The 19276-nt window shown below is 33.5% G+C and overlaps 4 protein-coding genes and 1 non-coding gene across 6 annotated transcripts; 4 read left to right on the plus strand and 1 right to left on the minus strand.

Moving 5' to 3' along the window:
• Positions 1 to 1792: 1792 nt before the first annotated feature.
• LOC130973689 (histidine kinase 1-like) lies at positions 1793 to 8790 on the plus strand. 2 transcript variants are annotated; one of them, XM_057898319.1, is made up of 13 exons: positions 1793 to 2213; positions 2638 to 2880; positions 3388 to 4194; positions 4296 to 4543; positions 4659 to 4818; positions 4924 to 5050; positions 5158 to 5247; positions 5413 to 5607; positions 5780 to 5849; positions 6057 to 6099; positions 6332 to 6472; positions 6579 to 7691; positions 8428 to 8790. In XM_057898319.1, the coding sequence occupies exons 1-13, from the start codon at positions 2022 to 2024 to the stop codon at positions 8644 to 8646; spliced, it is 3648 nt and encodes a 1215-aa protein (XP_057754302.1). In that variant the 5' UTR covers positions 1793 to 2021; the 3' UTR covers positions 8647 to 8790. The 2 variants fall into 2 exon arrangements, with proteins under 2 accessions (XP_057754302.1, XP_057754311.1); XM_057898328.1 differs by having other exon boundaries at positions 1794 to 2213; positions 3391 to 4194.
• Positions 8791 to 9651: 861 nt separating this feature from the next.
• Positions 9652 to 12390, plus strand: LOC130941553 (proteasome subunit alpha type-7). Its single transcript, XM_057870108.1, has 3 exons — positions 9652 to 9922; positions 10692 to 11106; positions 12070 to 12390. Exons 1-3 carry the CDS (start codon positions 9750 to 9752, stop codon positions 12229 to 12231), a joined length of 750 nt encoding a protein of 249 aa, XP_057726091.1. The 5' UTR covers positions 9652 to 9749; the 3' UTR covers positions 12232 to 12390.
• Positions 12391 to 12921: 531 nt separating this feature from the next.
• TRNAI-AAU (transfer RNA isoleucine (anticodon AAU)) lies at positions 12922 to 12995 on the minus strand. The gene has a single exon. It is a non-coding gene; the product is annotated as a tRNA-Ile (tRNA).
• Positions 12996 to 13051: 56 nt separating this feature from the next.
• Positions 13052 to 14788, plus strand: LOC130960796 (uncharacterized). Its single transcript, XM_057886261.1, has 3 exons — positions 13052 to 13142; positions 14207 to 14320; positions 14410 to 14788. The coding sequence occupies exons 1-3, from the start codon at positions 13125 to 13127 to the stop codon at positions 14539 to 14541; spliced, it is 264 nt and encodes an 87-aa protein (XP_057742244.1). The 5' UTR covers positions 13052 to 13124; the 3' UTR covers positions 14542 to 14788.
• A 1946-nt stretch (positions 14789 to 16734) lies between these two features.
• On the plus strand, positions 16735 to 19182 carry LOC130938406 (protein POLLENLESS 3-LIKE 2). Its single transcript, XM_057867153.1, has 4 exons — positions 16735 to 17004; positions 17122 to 17334; positions 17469 to 17624; positions 17853 to 19182. The coding sequence occupies exons 1-4, from the start codon at positions 16837 to 16839 to the stop codon at positions 18822 to 18824; spliced, it is 1509 nt and encodes a 502-aa protein (XP_057723136.1). The 5' UTR covers positions 16735 to 16836; the 3' UTR covers positions 18825 to 19182.
• Positions 19183 to 19276: the final 94 nt, after the last annotated feature.

Genomic DNA, 19276 nt, shown 5'->3' on the forward strand with positions numbered 1-19276 from the left:
TCAATCAAATTTTTATTATACATGCTCGTTAAATAAATTCTTAAAAAATAATTACAAGACAATTAGATAAAAAAATATTACTATAAGATAAATTAGTCCTCTTTTAAAACAACAGAAGAATAATTTTGTCTGAAGAAAATAATTTTTGTGGACCTATAGAGAATAAAAATTTATTAAAAATTAAAGTGTAAAATTTAAAATTTTTTAGGGATCAATATAGTCTAAAATGTTGTAAAATAAATTAAGTAATTATTTGTCATAAAAAAATTGAAATTAATTTTTTTGTAAGTTTATTTACTAGTCATTCTACGAACATGTTATGATGAGTAAAAATTTTTAAGAGTAAAATTATAAAAAAATAAATTTATTTAGAATGAAAGTAATATGATTAAATGTAATTTACTTAGATGTGATTAAAAATTAATTAAATAATTATGTACAGTAAAAAATTAATATTATTGATGGATAAAATTAAAATTTATTTCTATGTATCATTTTTGTCCCCGACGTTTTCGTCCTATTTAAGTCTCTAATGTTTTAAAATTGTCTCAATTTTATCCCGCCGTCAATTCTGTTAACAGATCCTTAATGGTATTGAGCTAATTTTAAAATATTAGAAATTTAAATAGAACGATTTAAATATTAAAGATAATTTTAAAACTTACCCCAAATATTAGAGACAAAAACAATACTTTCCTCTTCTAGAAACCATAGAAGGTGCGGAATAAATAATGTTGGCTATCTAATAGTTGAAAACCAATTTATTGTCTACCAAGTTCTTCTCTAATTTCTCCTAATACATGTTATGAGAATATGAAAACAATATAGTATTCGCATAAAACCTTTTAAAAAGGATTATTATTAGTGACACTTAATAAACTAAAAATCATAGATATAAGTATAAAGAACATAGAAAGATGTTTGATTATTTGACTTTTATTCCTTGGTTGGAGGAAGCAGCATGATTGAAGACAAAAGTTAAGATTGTGGACCAACATTGCACAAATTCATAGTATCCAAACCCAAACATAAGAATCAATGAATCATGATTGGTCATGGTCATGGTCCCTTTCTTTTTTTCGTTGCAATAGCCCTAAGTGTGGTTCAAATGGCGCCAACGGTGGATTTGGGCCAAGCTAAGGGGACATAGCATAAGGGCAAATTTGGCATAAAAAATATTGTCACCAAGGATAACACATAAGGAATAGAACAACTCTTTAAGGATTTAAAAATAACTAGTTTCCTTCTGAAAAATGAAAATGATAATTGAGATACAAGTATGTATATGTCAAGTAGTAATTTAATATTAAATTATTTAATAGTTCTCAATTATTATTTTAATACGAAAATATTTTTATAGAATAGTCACCTTAAAAGTATTATGACCAAATTCTAAACTTAGTAGCAATTTTTTTAAATCTTATTTTTACATTTAAAAATAAAATATAAATAACTATAAATAATATTTTCTTATCTATCATTAATTTTCAAAGTACAATATTTTTAGTAATAATTATGGTTGTAATATATTAATGACAAATAATAAGTAAATCTGAAATACAGTAAATTTTTTTATCAATTTTCATCAGTAGTGGTATACTCATAACAAGTTCAGATATTTAAATTCATCATAACTCAACAGAGAAATTACCAGTGATCACTTACATGTATGTGATTTAAATTTAATTCCCCAATTGTGTGAATGCTGTCCACAAAAACTAATATTGAAATAAATAACAATAAATTATTATAACACACTCTTTTAGAGTTCTACACTAAGAGTGGGAAATGACACAAAGTACAAGCAGCACATTATTAAACAGTGAAGAACTTATCTCTAATAATCTTAACAAACACAAACACAAACAGAAAAACAAGTTGAAGTTTGAAAATGGAACCTTGAATTCTTTGAATCCAATGTGCTGCTATCTATCTATCTAGCTACTAGCTAGCTACTTTATAAACTCATCTTCTTAAAGTAGTTCCACATATGCTCACAAGGATCAAGATCAACAACAACAATGGCTACTACCAAGTTCAGACATGTCTTTGGTAGATTATGGGGTTTTGCTACTTCTTGTAAGAAAAATAATAGCACCCCAATTGGCTCAAGAATTCTCCAAAGGGATGTGGAAAAGGAAGAATTTCAGTATGCTAGTATCCTGTGCCTATCAAAATACTATAGTGTCTTTGTGGTTCGCCTTGCAATCATGGTAAAATATCAATTCAATTCTAACTTATATGATTGTTTTTAAGTTTTAGATGTTAGTTACAATGTAAAGTGTAAACTTTGTTTGGTTTTGCCACCGGTATTTGGATCATATTATCAGAAATCCGGCTAATTTTCGGCCGGAGAATTTTTCGGCCTATGTTAGTATTTTGATCTTATTACCAGAAATTCGACTAATTCGTCTCGAGAATCTATATGTAGGACTCAAACTCGAGACTATCAGAAAGTGGACTAGTTAGTCTACCACTCGACCAACCCGTGTTAGTAGTTACAATGTGAATGATTTGCTGAGAGAAATTCTTAGTGCTAATTACAAAGCTTAGTTAGATTTGATCCTTTAATGTGCATAAAACAAGATGATCATTTTTGTTGTTCTAAGTTCTAACCACTGATTTTGCTACATGTAGGTTATGCTAGCTATCTTGATTGGTCTTCTTACCATACTAACATGGCATTTCACAAAGATTTATACAACAAAATCTCTTAATAGCTTAGCCTATGACTTGCGTTATGAGCTTCTACAACGCCCAATCTTGAGGATGTGGAACATTTTGAATTCTACTTCTGAAATTACAATGGCTCAGGTCAAGCTTTCTCAGTATGTGATTAGAAGCCATGGCAATCTTACCACTCAAGAAAACCAAGTTGAGGTTAATCAATTTAATTTGTTACAACTTCATTGTTTTTCCACTCAATTTTGAATTAAGTTGTATAATCAAGTCCTTACTATTGCAGAGTTTTCAAACTTTCATATAATTCAATTGATCTTTATCTAAATTTGTAAGGTGAAACAACAATTTATTCAATTCAACCATTTTTTTTTTGTAATGGTAAATTTCTCTAGGGACTTGATAGAAATTGTTAAACTATAGTGATCAAATTGGAAATTAGGCTGGACTATAATGACTGCAGAATAATTAAACCTTATTGCTAGTGTAAAACAGTTTTATGCAGTGCATTCAATCACGTAAGGACACACCAATAAAAATAACTACCTTTTACATTCATTGCGTGAATGATTATCCGAAAGAACGAACATGATTGAACAAATGTGTAAAATATTTTACACTGTTTGTGCATCAAAATTAATCTCTTTATTGGTAACAATATCACTTTATTAGGATTTTGCTTATTTGTTCTGTTTTCTTAATTCTTAGCAGATGTATGAAGCAATGAGAGCAGTAACATGGGCACTTTTTGCTAGTAGAAAAGCTCTTAACTCAATCACTGTCAAATACAACAATGGTTTTGTTCAAGCATTCCATAGAGACCTTAAAGATAACAACACATTCTACATTTACTCTGATCTTGCCAATTATTCCATTGGTGCAAGTGCAAGTAGCTATAACAGTGACATTAATTATTCATCACTTTCTTCACAAGAATCTTGGAATGATCATGACAACAAGTCTGCTGTATGGTATCGCCAGCCATTGGATCCTGTCACCGGCGAAAAGATTGGAAAAGCAATGCAGATTGCTCCAGAAGACTCAATCCACATAGCAGGCCTATCCCAGGTCCCTGATGGGGTGGCTTCATGGCGTGTTGTCGTGAGCAAGTTCACAGATTCGCCTTTGCTTTCGGCTGCATTGCCTGTTTGGGATGCTTCTAACAAGAGTATTGTGGCTGTGGTGGGAGTAACAACTGCACTTTATAGTGTAGGACAGTTAATGAAGGAGCTTGTTGAGTTGCATAGTGGACATATGTATTTAACTTCTCTAGAAGGTTACTTGCTTGCAACTTCCACTGATGTGCCTCTTCTTACAAATTCAACAAAGCCTCCTAAGCTTAAGATGGCTGTGGATTGTGAAAATGAAGTGATAAGGCTTGGAGCTGAGTATTTGAAGAAAAGTTCTGGTAACAAATTCCCTCCTAGCCATGAGGTTCATGTTGCGAATGTCAGGCTAGGCCACGACAGATATTACATCGATTCGTTCTTCCTAAACTTGAAGAGACTTCCTATGGTACAGTTGAATACAAATACAATGCCTTTAGAATTTAAGAAGAAACTATGAATAACCAACTACTACTATATTTCAAATTAATTGCTTGAACTTTGTGGCAGGTTGGTGTAATAATCATTCCAAGAAAGCATATATTAGGACAAGAAGATAAAAGAGCCTTCAAGACTTTGGTGATTCTGATATCTGCATCAATGTGTATTATAGTCATTGGATGGGTTTGCATTTTGATTTTGACAAATGGAGTCTCAAAGGAAATGAAATTAAGAGCAGAACTTATTAGTCAGCTTGAAGCTAGAAGAAAGGCAGAGGCATCAAGCAATTATAAGAGCCAATTTCTTGCAAACATGAGGTTGATTTTCTCAGTTTCAATATGATTGATTATGCTAAACTTGTGTATAGATTTTGGTATCTACTTTTGTTTTATCAAACATGTAATTAGGATCCTTCTTTTTGGTTCATTGCAGCCATGAATTGAGGACACCTATGGCTGCAATAATTGGGCTACTCGACATTCTTATGTCCGACGACTGTCTAACCAACGAACAGTGTGCAACAGTTACTCAGATAAGAAAATGCTCGACAGCGCTGCTCCGGCTTCTTAATAACATCTTGGATCTCAGCAAGGTGACATATTTAATTATTTTGCTCAAGAACATTCAATTATAAGTTCCTTGAAAAAATATGCACTTACTTGTTTGGAAAAACTTTCTAAAGATTCATAGCATATAGGTGGAATCAGGAAAGCTAGTTCTAGAAGATGCTGAATTCGACTTGGGAAGGGAACTTGAAGGGCTAGTGGATATGTTTTCTGTGCAATGCATGAATCACAGTGTAGAGACTGTCTTAGATCTATCTGGTTAGTATATAATATGAATCATTTTTTAGTATGAATCTAAACTCTTATTTTGGTGACTAGAAATCTCTTCAACAATGATTCTGATGCAACATTTTAATTTTTTGCAGATGATATGCCGAAGCTAGTTCGCGGCGACTCTGCTAGAGTAGTCCAAATTTTTGCAAATTTGATCAACAACTCAATTAAATTTACTCCTTGTAAGCCAAAATTTATGTACTAGTTTTTCTACACAAGTAGTGCTGGTGAAGTTAAGAAAATCTTATAAAGATTTGTCATATTGGTTCTTTCACTATGAATCAAAAAAATAAATAAATAAATAAATAACTAGGATTACTAATCTTAACCCTTTGAATCGGTTTCAGCTGGTCACATTATTCTGAGAGGATGGTTTGAGAATCCAAATCCCTGCAGTGATAATGCAAATTATCTTATGGAAGAGAAGAATTTACAATGTGCACAAAAGACTAGAGCAAGGCAACATGAGAACCATGCAAAGAAGACTTCTAAGAGGGATAACAAAGCAATCCTATGGTTTGAAGTTGATGACACCGGCTGCGGTAAGAACCTTGCTAAACTTGTCTTAAAAAGATTTAGCCTGTGTGTGTCTGTGAAACCTCAAGATCACGGGTTCAAGTTGTGGAATCCTTATGTAATTATCAGGTTAGGCTGTTTGTATTTATTTGACATGTTTATATATAACTTATTCATATGAATCTCATGCATTTATAGGTATTGATCCAAGTAAATGGGATTCTGTGTTTGAAAGCTTTGAGCAAGCAGATCCATCAACTACTAGACTGTAAGTAATTTTAGTTTTAACATGAAATCTGTAGAAAATTATTTTCAGCTAACAAATGAACATGATCTTATCTATTACTATTATCTAGAGTTGTCATTGCACTTTCAACTTCAAATTATTTTGAACATATATCCAACAGTAGAAAGAACCTTTGAAATAACATGGGCTGAAGGCCTAAGTAGTTATGGAACCTTTACTTATTTTCAGGCATGGAGGCACTGGCCTTGGTCTTTGCATTGTCAGAAGCTTGGTGAGTTAGACCCTTAATATGTCATGTTTTTTCACAATTCAAGTACAAATACCATTAATGTGATTGTAACAACAAAAACCCTGTGCTAGCATGAAGCATATGCTTATATCAGTTGCATGTTTTAAGCTTTAACATTACTTTGCATATAGAGAACATTATTTAGAAAATCAGATTTTCATGTCTAGATTTGTATATAAATGCATTTGATCTCTTTAGTGCTCTGGGGTGGCAGGTTAATAAGATGGGTGGAGAAATCAAAGTTGTCAAAAAGGAAGGCCCCGGAACACTGATGAGATTATACCTGCGCCTCGATACGGCCGGGGATGCCACAGAACAACATTGTTTGGTAGATATTGCAAACAATGGCTTAGTGGTGAGTAGAATTATCACTCTTGTCTTTGTCTTAATGTCTCTGTATTTCTGTCTTAAGACGCTTACCAAACACGGCCTAAGTCCTGAAATAATATGCATTGATTCAGGTATTGCTTGCACTGCACGGCAACATGGGAAGATCAATCACATCTAAATGGCTGCAGAAAAATGGGGTGTTCACAATGGAGGCATCTGAATGGAATGGATTAACACAAATTCTAAGGGAACTCTTCCATACAAGAAATTCAGCAGGAATTAACAATGACTTTGATTTACACTATCCAATACATGAGAGTTTGAAGTCCAAGTTACTTAGCATACAAGAAATCAAAAATCCAGTTTTTGTCATCGCAGTCGACATAGGACTACTCGATTTGAGCACAGATATATGGAAGGAGCAGCTTAACTTTCTTCACAGATATGTGGGGAGAGCGAAATTTATATGGGTTCTAAACCATGACACCTCTAACACCATTAAAATGGAGCTTAGAAGAAAAGGATATATGATGACAGTTAACAAACCACTTTACAAAGCAAAAATTGTTCACATTTTGGAGGAAGTTGTAAAAGAGAGAAATCATGAGATGCAAAAGAAGAACATGGATGAGCTTCATGAGAGTGATTATACTCATTGTGATGCTGCTAGCTCGGACGATTCGGACATATCCGAATCAGGTCCTTGTAATCCTGTTAAAAGTGAGAAGGTTGAGCAGTTTCATAGATTATCACTGTATAGGATTAACAACTGCTTAATAGGATTAACAGATGAACATTCAGAAGCTAATAACACTCCAAAGAAGGAAGAGTTATGTCAAAATAACCAAAACTCTCCAAAATCATTGTCTCCAGAACAAGACTATTTTCCAAGAGAAGCTCATCAAGGTGAAGATTCTGAGAGCAGAGGCAAAGAAGAGCATAGGATCATCAGCGGCTCGGCTAGGCCGGTAAATGGAAAGAAATCTCTTGAAGGGTTAAGGATATTGCTTGCAGAAGACACACCTGTGATTCAAAGAGTTGCAACCATAATGCTTGAGAAGATGGGAGCAAGTGTTGTAGCAGTTGGTGATGGACAAGCAGCAGTGGATGCTTTGAATGGCTTGCTTGGTGTTGAAGATTTTAGAAGAGACTCAAACTTGAATGAAAGGAACACAAGATCATCATCTTCTCAAACTGAAATTCTCAGTTTCCCTTCATATGACTTGGTCCTAATGGATTGTCAGGTATGAACTAGAAAATGAAAAAAGCTATATTAGTATTCATTTTATCTTAAAAGTTTTAGAAGCTCCCTCATGATTATACAAAAAAAAAAAACCAAAAGTATAGGAACTTTGTTAGAACGACAAATAGGTTTCCGACCTTTTATCTTAAAAACAAATAAGTCCTCGTTTAATTGAAAATACAAAAACGACTCCTCATTTTTTAAAAACGCGAAATATCTAAGTCTTTCTGGAGCACCTATTTGTCCTTATATATTTTGGACGAAAAAATTTAAATGTCTCACATTTTAAAAAGTGAGCAATGTTTTTGTATTTTTAATTAGTTAAAGACTTATGTCTCTTCGAATTATAAAGTCTAAACCTATTTGTCTTCTCAAAGTCTAAATTATAGAAACTAGCACTTCTTTAAAAAAGTTTTAGATGTACGTTTGGTTCTGTTTTCACATTATGCTTTTTTTTTTCTTTACAAAATTCTAAAAACAAAAATTATTGAAAATAAAAACGCGAACCAAACTCACCCTAAATTAGGTTAAAAAATTTGTACAATATAGAGTTTTATTTACAAACTATTAAACTACAGAGAACTAGTTGAAAATTAATTAAAATGACCAAGATCCCAGATATTGCTGGCAAATAGTGCCTCATGTAAAGTAGTTGTTTTCATCCATATAGATCATAGTTAACTGTCACACTTGAGTTTAGCTTCTAATTCTTGTTTGTGTGTTTGTGATGAAAATAGATGCCAAAGATGGATGGATATGAAGCAACAAAAGCAATAAGAAAATCAGAAGTGGGAAGTGGAGTTCACATTCCAATAGTTGCTCTCACTGCTCATGCAATGTCATGTGATGAAGCCAAATGCTTAGAAGTTGGAATGGATGCTTATTTAACCAAACCAATTGACTTCAAATTAATGGAATCCACTATTCTTTCTCTCACAAGAAGAACAATATTCTGACTTATAGATTTAGTGTCTTCTTTTTAGACACCATAGGCAAGTAGAAAAAGAATAATATATATGTATACAAGTTTACTACATATATATATTAACATAAGAAAAATATAGCTCAACATATTTACCTTTTTTTTTTTTTTTTTGGACTTGGTCAACATATTTACCTTAATTGATTCAGTTGTAAATGTTGCTCTTTGCTTCTTCCATTATTCAGATAAGGCCTTCTTTTCTTTGTTTTTTTCTCTCTTTTTTTTAATCTTCTTATTGTTTTTGTTCTTCATATTTTCACATTTCTTCTTGGGCGATTTTTTTTAAATAAGAGAAAAAAAACTAAATACTCTTGAAGAATAGAATAAAAAGGAAACCATTACAAATGAATTACCATATATGCTTAACAAGGTTTGTAATAATGATCTTATATTTTACAAGAATATGAGCTCAATTTTCATTAACAATGAAAGGTGGACTTTGATAAATGACTCATATATAATCTCAATGAATGTAAAAACTTTTAAGTAAATAATTTATCATAGATATTTTTTATTTCTATAAGTAATAATCGAATTCCCAACCACATAATTAGTGAATAAAATAAGTTTTGCCACACCACACACCATAGTTAAATTAGTTAAACTTTTTTTTTTTCAGTTCAATGAACTAGTTATTATTTGATTTGTATTTTTATTTTCTGTTATCATATTTAGTATTTTTTATTTTTAAAAATTTTATAAAATAAAAAAATAAAATTCTATAAAAAAATACTAAAAATAAAAAATACAAACTAAATATTTTTTTTGTTGATACTTATTTAAACAGATGAGTGACCAACTCAAGTTAGTTACAGAAAATTTGTTAATAGTATTGAACCAGTGGTTGGGGAATTGGCAAGCAAAGATGAAGACCCACAATACCAAAAATTGAAGGCCCAATGAAGGACCAAAAAGCCCAATAAGAATAATAGTGTTATAGTATACTTGTTCCCTAAGCAGCTGCTACTGCATCATCACACTCAAACAGAAGAATCAACAAATTAAAACACAAAACAAAGCAAAGAAAGAAGAAACCTTTTTGACTAAACAACACAGATTTGAATCACACCACCACCCATGGCCAGGTACGATAGAGCTATCACCGTCTTCTCGCCGGACGGCCACCTCTTCCAGGTCGAATACGCTCTCGAGGCCGTCCGCAAGGGCAACGCCGCCGTCGGAGTCCGTGGCACCGACAACGTCGTGCTCGGCGTCGAGAAGAAATCCACTGCCAAGCTCCAAGACTCCAGGTAACACCATAACCCTAATCCTATATTTTAAACTTATGTTCCCAAAGTTTGCGACTTTTCATAAAATCCCTTTCCGAAATTTTCTTACTTTGCCTGAAATGGTGATCTTTCGGACCCTCCACTCCCCAATTACTAGTTCTGTGATTCAATTTTTCTAATGTATTTCTAATTGTTATTATGATAATTATTGTGGTTAGGCTTTCTGGAGTGTGATCTTGCTGAGTATATTTTTGTAGGGTAGATAGATGATAGATCCCTTTGGTATCGAGAATGGCTTCTAGGGTTTATGTTTATTTGGAACTTTCTCTAATTAGGCATTCTATGTGGACTTCAGTGTTGATATGCTGATTTTACTTGGATGCTCACTAGAATGTAGATATTTTTGGGATGATTTTGCAGAGAAATGTTGTTTAGCTTTGAAGTATGATATAGAACATATATAGGTTGATTTTGTTGTATAATGCTCCATTTGAAACCTTTCTGTTGCTTGGTTAGCATATAATTTGATCACTAATGACTAGGTTTGAGAATATTGGATCCCTTCGGTAGTGTTTGGACTATTTTGATGTGAAGTAATTTCTTAGTTTCAGGAAGGCCTTTAAGATGCTTTTTCCACAACGCTCAATGCTTTGCAAGAATTGTTAGCTCCTCTTTAGAAGCACTGAAAGAATTGAGTTTTGCCGTTTCTGTTGTGTGCTATACATAGCAATATAGGACATAGTATGGTGTTTACTTGTCTCACCATTATATTGCGTTATACTTTTTGCAGAACGGTGAGGAAGATTGTCAATCTGGACGATCACATTGCTCTTGCTTGTGCAGGACTAAAAGCTGATGCACGTGTCCTTATAAACAGGGCAAGAGTTGAATGTCAAAGCCATAGGCTTACTGTCGAGGATCCAGTGACGGTAGAGTACATAACTCGTTACATTGCAGGTCTTCAGCAGAAGTACACACAAAGTGGTGGTGTTCGGCCCTTTGGCCTTTCAACCTTGATTGTTGGCTTTGATCCATACACTGGTACACCATCCCTGTATCAAACGGATCCTTCTGGCACATTCTCAGCTTGGAAAGCCAATGCAACCGGTAGAAACTCAAATTCGATCCGGGAGTTCCTAGAGAAGAACTACAAGGAAGTTTCTGGCCAGGAAACCATAAAATTAGCTATCCGAGCATTGCTTGAGGTGAGCTCATTTGTTCTTTTCGTCTTGATGGAAGCATACTTGAATTTATTATGTATCTAGGTTTCTTGCTGCAACATTTTGAAGGTTTTTCTTCTTTCAAATGCTAAAGGGAACTCTCCTCCTTTGTTCTTTGCATGTGTCTATCTTTTGATGCTTTGAATTTAAAAGGGTTTCTTCAATTATGAGTTTACATTCATTCTTCCAATACAGAAATCATGCCTAACCTTTCTGCTTACATAAAATGTACCAATCTTTCAAGTCTTTGCTCTTGATGCAGTTCTGGCAAAACTATGTGGTACATAATCTAGCAATTTATTCATGTAAATAGTTTTATTTTTCTGTTGTTTTATTAAAAACAATTTTGTGAGTATCATGAAATCATTTCAGACATCCAATCTAGTATTTCCTTACTTCAGCTTGTTATAAGTGTTGATGATGGTAAGTAGTATTAGCCTCAAAAGTTTCATCATTATCCATTTCCAGTTAATTGTTTGTTTTGTTCGACTGAATACTTAAGAATTCTTTAAAAATCCACTAATATCATTTAGTGGGTTGATAATATATTGACTAAAGCAAGCACTTGTCTGATAATTTGTTCTTAAAAGGCAAAATATTTATGTGAGGGGTTCCTTAATTGTTATGCTGCTACACAGCCCAGAACTTTTAAGCAATTATATTAGGATGTGTATAGTACATGATTGCAAGAGGGAGTCACATTATTACTTTAATCATCTGCCAGATTCTTCATATATTGTTTGACAAATTTACAATCAAACCTGATAAATCTGATAGTTGTACACTGGCTTGACACGACCTAACAATAGAATCGTCATAAGTGATTCTTTTATGTGTTTTGAATGATTACGGTGCTTGTGTGAGCTAGTAATTCATCTTATATGGAACTGGATAAATCAATAATGACTGTTTCACATATGACTTTTCCTTCTTGGTGTATGAAATAAGGTCGTTGAGAGCGGAGGCAAGAACATTGAAGTTGCTGTGATGACGAAAGAGCAAGGCTTGCGTCAACTTGAGGAAGCCGAAATCGATGCTATTGTGGCCGAGATTGAAGCCGAGAAAGCAGCAGCTGAGGCCGCAAAGAAAGCTCCTCCTAAGGAGACATGAATTTTCTGTTTCTTTTGTTTTGTATCATGCGATCAATGTTCTTACTAGGTGTTGGCCCTACTTTAGTGAAGCAAAAATTAAAGCCACTGTGGCTAATATTGAAACGAAAGAAAAACAGCTGTTGAGGCTGCAAAGAAAGATCGTTTGAGGAGACATTTATTTACTTGTGTTTTTCCTTTTCAATGTTTCTCGTGAATTGTTCTTGTAGGTGCTATTGGTCCAACACAAAATGAGTGCTTTATTATTTGTGGGTCAAATCATATAGAATTTAATTTATACCGTCACAAATTGAGTTTTGTGTTGAACCATGATCTGACAGGAACTAGCAACTAGTATATCAACAGTTTGAGTTATGGTATACAAGAATATTTAGTAAAAGTTAATATTAACCAGAATATAAGAGTAATCAAGAGCTTTAATGCATTAACTAAATTAGATTATTAGCCTCTAATTTTATCCATTTGGTCTTGAATATCCTTCGTACATTCTTTCTTGGAAATTCAGTTGTAGTAGTTTGTCTTCGTTACTGAATACCCAGTGTAGCAGTTTTACTTCATTGCCTTTTTATGATTACAATCAATGAAGTAAGCGAGTTAAAATAGGGAGTAATATCATTCTGATAGTTATAGGAAGGGGGAAAAACTGGACCGGAGGTGGCAAAATTGTAAAAAGTAGGTTAAAATGATAAATTGGCCCATGCAGGTCTCGAACCTGCGACCTTCGCGTTATTAGCACGACGCTCTAACCAACTGAGCTAATAGGCCAGTTGATATTAGAGCTAGTTATTGTTTTATCAATACAAATACAATATCCACAAGAATATAATTGAAGACCTTCATCGACAGCATCAGGAGGAAGAAACATCTTCAGATTTTGCCATACATACGCTCGCCATGATCGAAGATTACGAGGTTCTCTGTTGTTCTTTTTTCCTTTTCCCCTAAATTCACTCAAGATATAGTTAAAGTAAAAATTCGAAATTTCCTATTTTTAAATGCTTTCAAAAGTAAAAACCCCTAATTTCGTATTTGTTTTCTTTGATTCAATATATTCTGTCGATTTCGTTGATACCATTTCCTGTGAATACCGTTAATTTTCAGTTTCTCGCATCATTTTTGGTTATGGTTCTGAATGTTTTGGATCAATTGTTCGCTTTGAGCCTATGAATCTGTTAGTTTATGCTTGTCTTTGCTCTTTTCCTTTTCCAGCTGAATGATAACTCTTGAGAGAATTTCATTAATTTTGCTAGGGTTAGAGTTTTGGGTTCATTCATGGAAGATAGTAAACCTCCTAGAATTTTCCATATAATTTATGTTTGTAAGAGGTTGCACACTTGCACCTCAAAGTCTCAAACACATTTTAATTGTGATTCTTGATGGTAGTTCATAAGGATGGGAAGATAAGCATATGGATAATTTATTTCAGTTACAATTTTTGGAAATGAGAATCATTGTTTGAAGCTAAGTGTTGATGTGACTTATTCTGATTCTGATTCTGGTTGGTGTTTGGGTTGAAGCTATGCTATCTCTTACCTGATCATACATATGATGGCAAGATAGTTAAGTTCCCCTGAATTTCAGTAAGCATTAACTCAGAATCTTGTATGATGTTTGACTCGGGATTTGCTTTTTCGATTCTAATTCTTGCTTTAGTGTTTGTTGTTGCCATGGAAAGCTATCTTTTTTGAAAGCTTGGGAGATAAATAGTAGGAAAAAAGTGATGCTTCTGTTCTTACATGTCAAATAAAATAATATACCTTAAATGTATGAATTGATAGAGAAGTTTTGGTTTTGAGCATTTGCAACAACTCCAATACCTGGAATTCAAAATAGCCTGTGATTTTGGGGAAAAAGCATTGGTTTCTTTCTCCTTCCCCTTCGGGTTTCCATCTTATCGGTCGCAGTCTGTGGAGCGAGTAATTGCATTCACTTTGAACAATTTTTGTGAAAGAACTGAACTGAATTTTGTTTTTCAGGTGGAAGAGAAAAAGCAAGCTGCTGCTGATGTATTGTTTCAATATTCGAAATTCGTGATGGCATCCATTGGAAACCAGGTTCGACCCTGTGATTTGAGGTTACATTTGATGAAGGTATGAAACAACATCCCTGTGCCTGTTGTAACACTTGTTTAGTTATCTATGCTTTCCATCCTTCCATAAATGTCATTTATCACTTTCAGGAGATTTCGGGTATGCCAACTTCGTTAAATAGAGAATCAACGCAGGTTGCAGCCTCTCCTGATGCAATGGGGGAGTCATCAAGTTCAGGAACAGCTAGACTCGATAAAGTTGACAGTTTCCGCGCACTGTAGTTGCTAATTGTCATAGTTATTGTTTAAGAAGTGGAATTATGACAACTTTTCATGTCCTATATCTGATTTGATCTATGTAGTTGATCTCACTTTATGTGACAAGATTTCCTTTGTTGATGTTGTTCAGATGTGGTTCCTTAGAAGCACTGTTCTGCATCTTTGCATTGGTACACAAGTTATGTTATCCTTTTGTGTAGTGTCTCGTAGTTTCTATAGAAGTGTAATAAATGTTTTGTTTCTTGGACAATATATTATCCATTTTCTTCTTAAGCACAAGGTTGATCACGAAAAAGTGTTACCTTACAAATAACTTTTGTTTAATGGGTTTTCTATAAAAATTTTGAAGTTTTTTTCCTCATAAAATTATGTTACTGTCATTATAAATACTAGGGGTGGCAAGTGGGGAAGCCCGCCCCGCCAGAAGTCTGCTTTTTGGCAGGTTGGTCCGCCTTGCCCCGCTTAATGAGGCGATCCTAAAATTCCACCCACCCCACTTAATTGCGGGCTGGCGGGCTAAACCTATCAAAACTCCTTTCTTTTTTTTTTTTTACTATTATCTACTAAATAATATATATAATTTCACAATCATATTAATAAATTTATAATTTCTAAAGGCACAAAAAATTATATTTTTTATATTCACAAATATTAAAGTCTTTATAATTATAAATATCTAATAAACATAATTATAAACCAAGTTTTCATCCAAAACATACTTATAAATATTGTCTACAAAGCAAAATAAATATAATCCAAAATATAATTATAAATATTATCTCCAAAGTAATATAAACATAATCCAAAATACTCAATTTTTATCTTTATACTCTTGTAAGTTTGGTTGCGAGAAGTTGTATTTTGGCAAAAAAATTACAAAAATACCCCCTTACCAAAAAAAAAAACTAAGCCCGTCCCACCGAAGTCCGTCAAAGCTCGCAGTTTAAGTGGTGTGGGTTAAGCGGGCTTTTATTTTTTGGCGGTCCTAATTTTTCATCCCAACCCGCCTTTTTTAGCGGGTTACACGGGTCGGGCCGGCGGATTTACCCTCTTCTCTTTAGGGTTTTTTTTCTCAGAAGGTATAAACAACTTATAATAGTAAATCTAAGAAAAAAAAATTCAAACCGAAACAAAATTTTTAAGATGCATGCTAAAAGTTATTTTTCTATTTAATAATAATAATAGGATTTTGTTTGTATATACTATCAATATAAAGAAGAAGAAAAAACTAGGACATAATTATGTATTGGTGAAATTAAAAAAAGTATCCAACTAAACCATGTATATTTCAAAAGTCTGACAAATTGCAAGTATTTATTTATATTGTTAGTTTATAACAATTAAATTATTTCTTAATTTATTTTTTTTATCATAAAGTTTTTTTAGTATTCATTTTTTTTAAAGATAGAGAGACTCGAACCCGCAACCTCTAGGTAAGTATGGGAAGATTATATCATTTTTTTTTTACCAAAAATAGGAAGACTCGAACTCGTAACCTCTAAGTGAGTATGAGAAGAATATGTCATTTACTATTTATATAATTAACCAAATACATAAAAAAATTCGACAATGATATATGATATTACATAGGCTATTATATAGGATGTCAAATTTTTATTAAAAATATGAATAACCAAAATTATTTACTTATCTCAATAAATAATTAAATATTGTTATAATTTCTTTTTATGCCATATTGGAATGAATAAAATAAAAATATACTTGAAAACTATATAGTGAACAACCAAAAATATTTCATGTGCCCAAAAAAACCTTATGAATAATTAAATAAAAGTAATGAAAATATTAATCTAAGAATGTTAATTACAATAATCAAATATAAATGCACCAATATATTCTCATTTTAATAACAAAAAACAAATGTACGTTTTAGAAATTAAGACAACATTATTTTTATTAAATTGATTAAAAAACTATGCAACTTTTCCCATATTGGAAGAAAAAAAATTATGCAAAGTTTTCATTTTTTTTTTCTTTTAAGAAATGACCCGTATTAGTGTTTTATTTATGGTATGAGGAACCCGAACACGTTAACACCGCTAATCTAATATTACATCTTTCAACGGCTACTTTCTAACGGCTACCCATTTTTCAAAAACTTAAAAACCTGAACTCATCCGCATGAACAATCCCACACTCTCTTCTCTCTGCTTTTTCTTCTTCTAATCACTCATTCTTCTGCTTCTTCATTTTCAACACTGTTCTACTCTATCTTCTCTCAACAGAAACAAAAAGAAGAAAAGAATTTATCTTTTTTGCCTTTCACTTTTGATAATAATGTTGCAAGATATGTGGAATGCTCCCCCAGGATTCAGACCAACAAAGTCTGCACCTTCGTCACCGGCGAAGCCTCTCGGGGTTCCAAGAACACGCTCCGAATCCTTCCACGTCACTCACAAGGTTCCCGTTGGTGATAGTCCCTATGTTAGAGCAAAAAATGTTCAGGTTTGGATCTTGGTTAACTTGCTTCTTTCTTGGTGTTTGATTCATAAAATGCTCCAAACTAATTTAACTAATTATGATTTTTTTTTATCTAATTCTTTTTCTTTTCCTTTGTTTCAGTTAGTGGATAAGGATCCAGAGAGAGCAATTCCACTGTTTTGGGCAGCCATTAATGCCGGAGATAGAGTAGATAGTGCTTTGAAAGACATGGCAATTGTGATGAAGCAGCAGAACCGGGCCGAAGAAGCCATCGAAGCCATTAAATCTCTTCGAAGTAGATGCTCTGATCAAGCACAAGAATCCCTTGATAACATCCTCTTGGATCTTTACAAGGTAATTATTATTAAGATGATGATGATGATGCATCCAATGTATTTAATTGTTTCTAGTTTCTTAAGTGTTAGTCCTTCAACATTGTTCACTAGCAATGCTGAAAAACTCAATGTGGAATCTTGTTTTCTTCACAGAGATGTGGTAGACTTGATGATCAAATTGGTCTATTGAAGCACAAGCTGTTCTTGATTCAACAAGGTTTGGCTTTCAATGGCAAGCGTACAAAGACTGCGAGATCTCAAGGGAAAAAGTTTCAAGTATCTGTGGAACAAGAAGCCACAAGGTTACTGGTATGAAGAAAATTGTAAACTTCAGAGTCTCAATTTTAACTTGTGTCATTTATTTATTTTGATTCTTATATTCATGTGTCCTTGTGATCATTTAACTTGGGAATACTTTGTTTTCTTTTTCTTTTTTTTTTTCTGTTTTATCTCTATTTGATATGCATTGTGATTAAGTGAATTTTTCCATCACAAATTACATGAAACTGAGCTGAATTTGTTGTTGTGAATGTGTAGGGGAACTTGGGATGGGCATTGATGCAGCAGAACAACTATGTAGAAGCAGAAGAGGCCTATCGGCGTGCGCTATCAATTGCTCCAGACAACAACAAGATGTGCAATCTAGGCATCTGTCTGATGAAGCAAGGGAGGATAAGCGAGGCGAAAGAGACCCTCTTTAGAGTGAAACCGGCTGTCCCGGACGGCCCAAGAGGCTCAGATTCCCATCTCAAGGCCTATGAAAGGGCACAGCAAATGCTCAAAGACCTCGAATCCGAGATGATGAGCAAAGGAAATGGTGATAGGATTGAACAGAAGAGACTCTTTGAGGCTTTCTTGGGTTCGTCATCAATTTGGCAGCCTCAGCCTTGTAAGGATCATCATACAAGCATGATGCCATCATCAATGATGAACAATAAGGCAGCAGCACAGGATGAATTTGCCGATGAAAACATCAATTCCAACATAACAACAATAAATCCAGCACCACCACCAATGCAGAAAAGTACCAAACTTGTTAGTGCCATGTTGGGGAATAATTCACTCAATGTTGCAGCCCCACCATTTTATGTATCAAAATCTTCTTTGTCTTTCAAGGAGCCTATGCCACAGCCACCTATTGAGAATCCTTTCTCGGAGACCCTTAAGAGAACAAGGTCTGGAAATGCTGCAGGATCCATGAGGGTGTTGAATGATGTGGGAGAGCTCAATAACAACAAGTTGCATAGGGAAATTGAGGTTCCAGAGAACAAAACAAGAAGGAGGCTATCATTAGAGGACAATAATGATGAGAAGAACAAGTTAACAGACTTGTTACCCAACAACAAGGACTTTGAAGATGCTATTCTTTCTGCAATTCTTGGACCCCCAAATGAGTCTCATACAACAACATCAAATGACACAAATAGCACCGGGATTTTCCAGAACAAGATTGACAAGAGGCTTAAGGTTTTTCAAGATATTACATTATCTTTGAGTCCTAGGGCCTGAAAATCAACCAATTTGATTTAATAATTTAATTACCTAAATAACATAGATTTTTTTTAGGTTGGAGATGAACTTGGTCTCCATTTTTTAAGTAACTTCATTTCATGCTAGAGGAAGATGAAGTGTATTATGCATTTATGCTACATTTTTATAGCAGTTCTACGAATAGGAGTAGCTGCATGTAGACTATTTTTGCATTAGTTACTTTGTCTATTACTTATTTGTTATGCCTTGTAAAATTCAGGCACATTGACTTTGTAATAAGCCGATTTTGAGTTGATACATCTTGAAATCAAATTAATTTGATTATTCTGTAGCTTTGCTAGTTTGTTCTATTCACGCCAAATAGTTGAATGAGAAATAGTGGAGTTTGAGGATGTTGCAATTTTTCTTCTATGGCCTTTCCTTTCTGAGCTTTGAGAAATAGAAAACAAATGATAGAACATTTTGTTCCA

The sequence above is a fragment of the Arachis stenosperma genome, chromosome 1 (genome assembly GCF_014773155.1).
Source record: "Arachis stenosperma cultivar V10309 chromosome 1, arast.V10309.gnm1.PFL2, whole genome shotgun sequence".
In the NCBI taxonomy this organism is placed as follows: domain Eukaryota; kingdom Viridiplantae; phylum Streptophyta; class Magnoliopsida; order Fabales; family Fabaceae; genus Arachis; species Arachis stenosperma.

Bases quoted from the DNA above. Each gene is read 5' to 3' on its own strand.
- LOC130938406 (XM_057867153.1), top strand. From the start codon at position 16,837: ATGTTGCAAGATATGTGGAATGCTCCCCCAGGATTCAGACCAACAAAG. The intron at 17,005-17,121 runs GTTTGGATCTTG...CCTTTGTTTCAG, and splicing joins TTAGAGCAAAAAATGTTCAG to TTAGTGGATAAGGATCCAGA. The intron at 17,625-17,852 runs GTATGAAGAAAA...GTGAATGTGTAG, and splicing joins AAGAAGCCACAAGGTTACTG to GGGAACTTGGGATGGGCATT.
- LOC130960796 (XM_057886261.1), top strand. The intron at 14,321-14,409 runs GTATGAAACAAC...TATCACTTTCAG, and splicing joins TGAGGTTACATTTGATGAAG to GAGATTTCGGGTATGCCAAC.
- LOC130941553 (XM_057870108.1), top strand. From the start codon at position 9,750: ATGGCCAGGTACGATAGAGCTATCACCGTCTTCTCGCCGGACGGCCAC. The intron at 9,923-10,691 runs GTAACACCATAA...TACTTTTTGCAG, and splicing joins GCCAAGCTCCAAGACTCCAG to AACGGTGAGGAAGATTGTCA. The intron at 11,107-12,069 runs GTGAGCTCATTT...GTATGAAATAAG, and splicing joins CTATCCGAGCATTGCTTGAG to GTCGTTGAGAGCGGAGGCAA.
- LOC130973689 (XM_057898319.1), top strand. From the start codon at position 2,022: ATGGCTACTACCAAGTTCAGACATGTCTTTGGTAGATTATGGGGTTTT. The intron at 4,195-4,295 runs GTACAGTTGAAT...ACTTTGTGGCAG, and splicing joins ACTTGAAGAGACTTCCTATG to GTTGGTGTAATAATCATTCC. The intron at 6,100-6,331 runs GTGAGTTAGACC...CTGGGGTGGCAG, and splicing joins TTTGCATTGTCAGAAGCTTG to GTTAATAAGATGGGTGGAGA.